Genomic DNA, 1,733 nt, shown 5'->3' with positions numbered 1-1,733 from the left:
TCAGCAATGTCTCGTTGTTGTCCCTGCGGCAGACACTCCACCCCAAATTGCTTGGGATAAAAGCCTCTAACAATAACATTGGTAATGTATTTTGTGTTGAGTATAACTTCAATTGTAAATACAATTTATTTAGATTTATTCAATTTGTTGTATTTTAGCAACAAGCTGCAAAAAGGCAGAACTGCAACACATTATATATTTCAAGAATAATCGTCGCTAATCAAATATATTTAATTAATTAGTTACAGATTTTAAACATTATCGTGAATCCCCTTTTTTCCTCATATTTTGCAGCCCTTACGACAACTGAAATATAACTCGAGAAGTGAAACAGAAACAGAAACAAAAGGCCTTTTCTCGGAAAATCCTCTGACAAATAATTAGCTCACTTTAGAGGTTTACAGTGAGCTGTATTGATGCCTGGTCTAAAGACACTGCTGAGAGACTCCTGTAATGTGACTTGACAAATGTTTCTAACGATCCAGCCTCAGATATGAGCCTGAGAGCTCATGTGATCCGGTGTGTGATTTCTGACTAGGCTTAGAATAGCAAAGCTGACAGTAGCGTGACTAGCATCCGGAAGGATTAGCATCCCGGCTAAAGGTTTGGCGTTTGCTTTCAAACTCACCCCGCGCCTCTTCTCTTTTTACAGGTGATCCTTATCATTCCACACTCTCTCGTATCATATGACCAGCATTAGCCGGTGCACTTCCAAGGTTACAGTCAGGCTTGCACTAATTGGACAAATGGTCACACTATTTAATCTTCACTGAATGAGCTTTGATGGGGAAGTCATTTGATTTTGGTATTATCCCCACTTATTATTTCAAGTCTACGGGGTCAAAATTAATACAGTATACTTCACATTTTTTGACAGCAATAAGAGTAAAGTCTTGGTGGGTTTGAGTCAACTTAACTCAATGAAATGAGTCTTTGTAATCGTGCCAAATCATGGGTAATTAACACCCAGCTCTGCAGCTCTATAAAGCCGCTTTCAGGTCATTATTTTAACACATTTACTGTAAGTCTCATGCATTCATCAACTGCTGCAGACAACTGTTTCCAACTCAAAGGCTCCGATAGACCCACTGTCGAGACAGGAGAGACACAATGTGAGCGACCAGCTGGTTGAAACTAGCAACAACTAGCAGATAAAGAACCAGGTGTTTTTCACAGGTGGCAGAACAGGCAGAAATATTGCTACAGTACAAATGACACATCTTTAATGAGTTTATAAATAAAGAAGGAAGTAGGGTCATTTTTTCATAGACTTCTATACAATCGAGAAAAAAAAAATCACCAGTACCCATGGACACAGCGGTTGATCGTAATTAAGTACATTTATTCAAGCAAAGTACAATTCTTAGGTACTTGCAAATGTTCATGTTGTGCTACTTTATACTTCTACCACACTACATTTGATAAGGCAATATTATATGTTAACTATAATACATTTTTCTAACAGCTTTATAGATTTAGATTACTAGCTGATACAAAATATAGATAGATTGGAAGGGATGAAACCCTCTTTAATGGTCTCACATGCAGAGCACACAGCACACACGTGTTCTCTGCTTTTAACCCATCCTAGCACCAGGAGTCTAGTACTAGGAGCAGTGGGCAGCTATTGCACAGCACCCAGGGAGCAATGGGGGTGAGGGGGGAAGTCCGGTGCCTTGCTCAAGGGCACCACGGCAGGGCAGGAGGTGAACTGGAACCTCTCCAAGTACTGT

General features: G+C 39.9%; 1 protein-coding gene across 1 annotated transcript in view; it reads left to right on the top strand.

The window, feature by feature from the left end:
- LOC104963125 (sodium-dependent neutral amino acid transporter B(0)AT2-like) overlaps positions 1–1,148 on the top strand; it is a 12,780-nt gene extending 11,632 nt beyond the window's left edge. The window contains exon 6 of the mRNA XM_010791686.1: positions 1,053–1,148. Within this exon, the coding sequence (XP_010789988.1) occupies positions 1,053–1,148 (96 nt within the window). The remainder of the gene's footprint in view (positions 1–1,052) is intronic.
- The last annotated feature ends 585 nt before the right edge of the window (positions 1,149–1,733 follow it).

The sequence above is a fragment of the Notothenia coriiceps genome, unplaced genomic scaffold (assembly GCF_000735185.1).
Source record: "Notothenia coriiceps isolate Sejong01 unplaced genomic scaffold, NC01 NC01_scaffold00035625, whole genome shotgun sequence".
Lineage (NCBI taxonomy): Eukaryota > Metazoa > Chordata > Actinopteri > Perciformes > Nototheniidae > Notothenia > Notothenia coriiceps.
The sequence above is the reverse complement of the archived record's forward strand: the minus strand, read 5'-3'. Positions and strand labels throughout refer to the sequence as shown.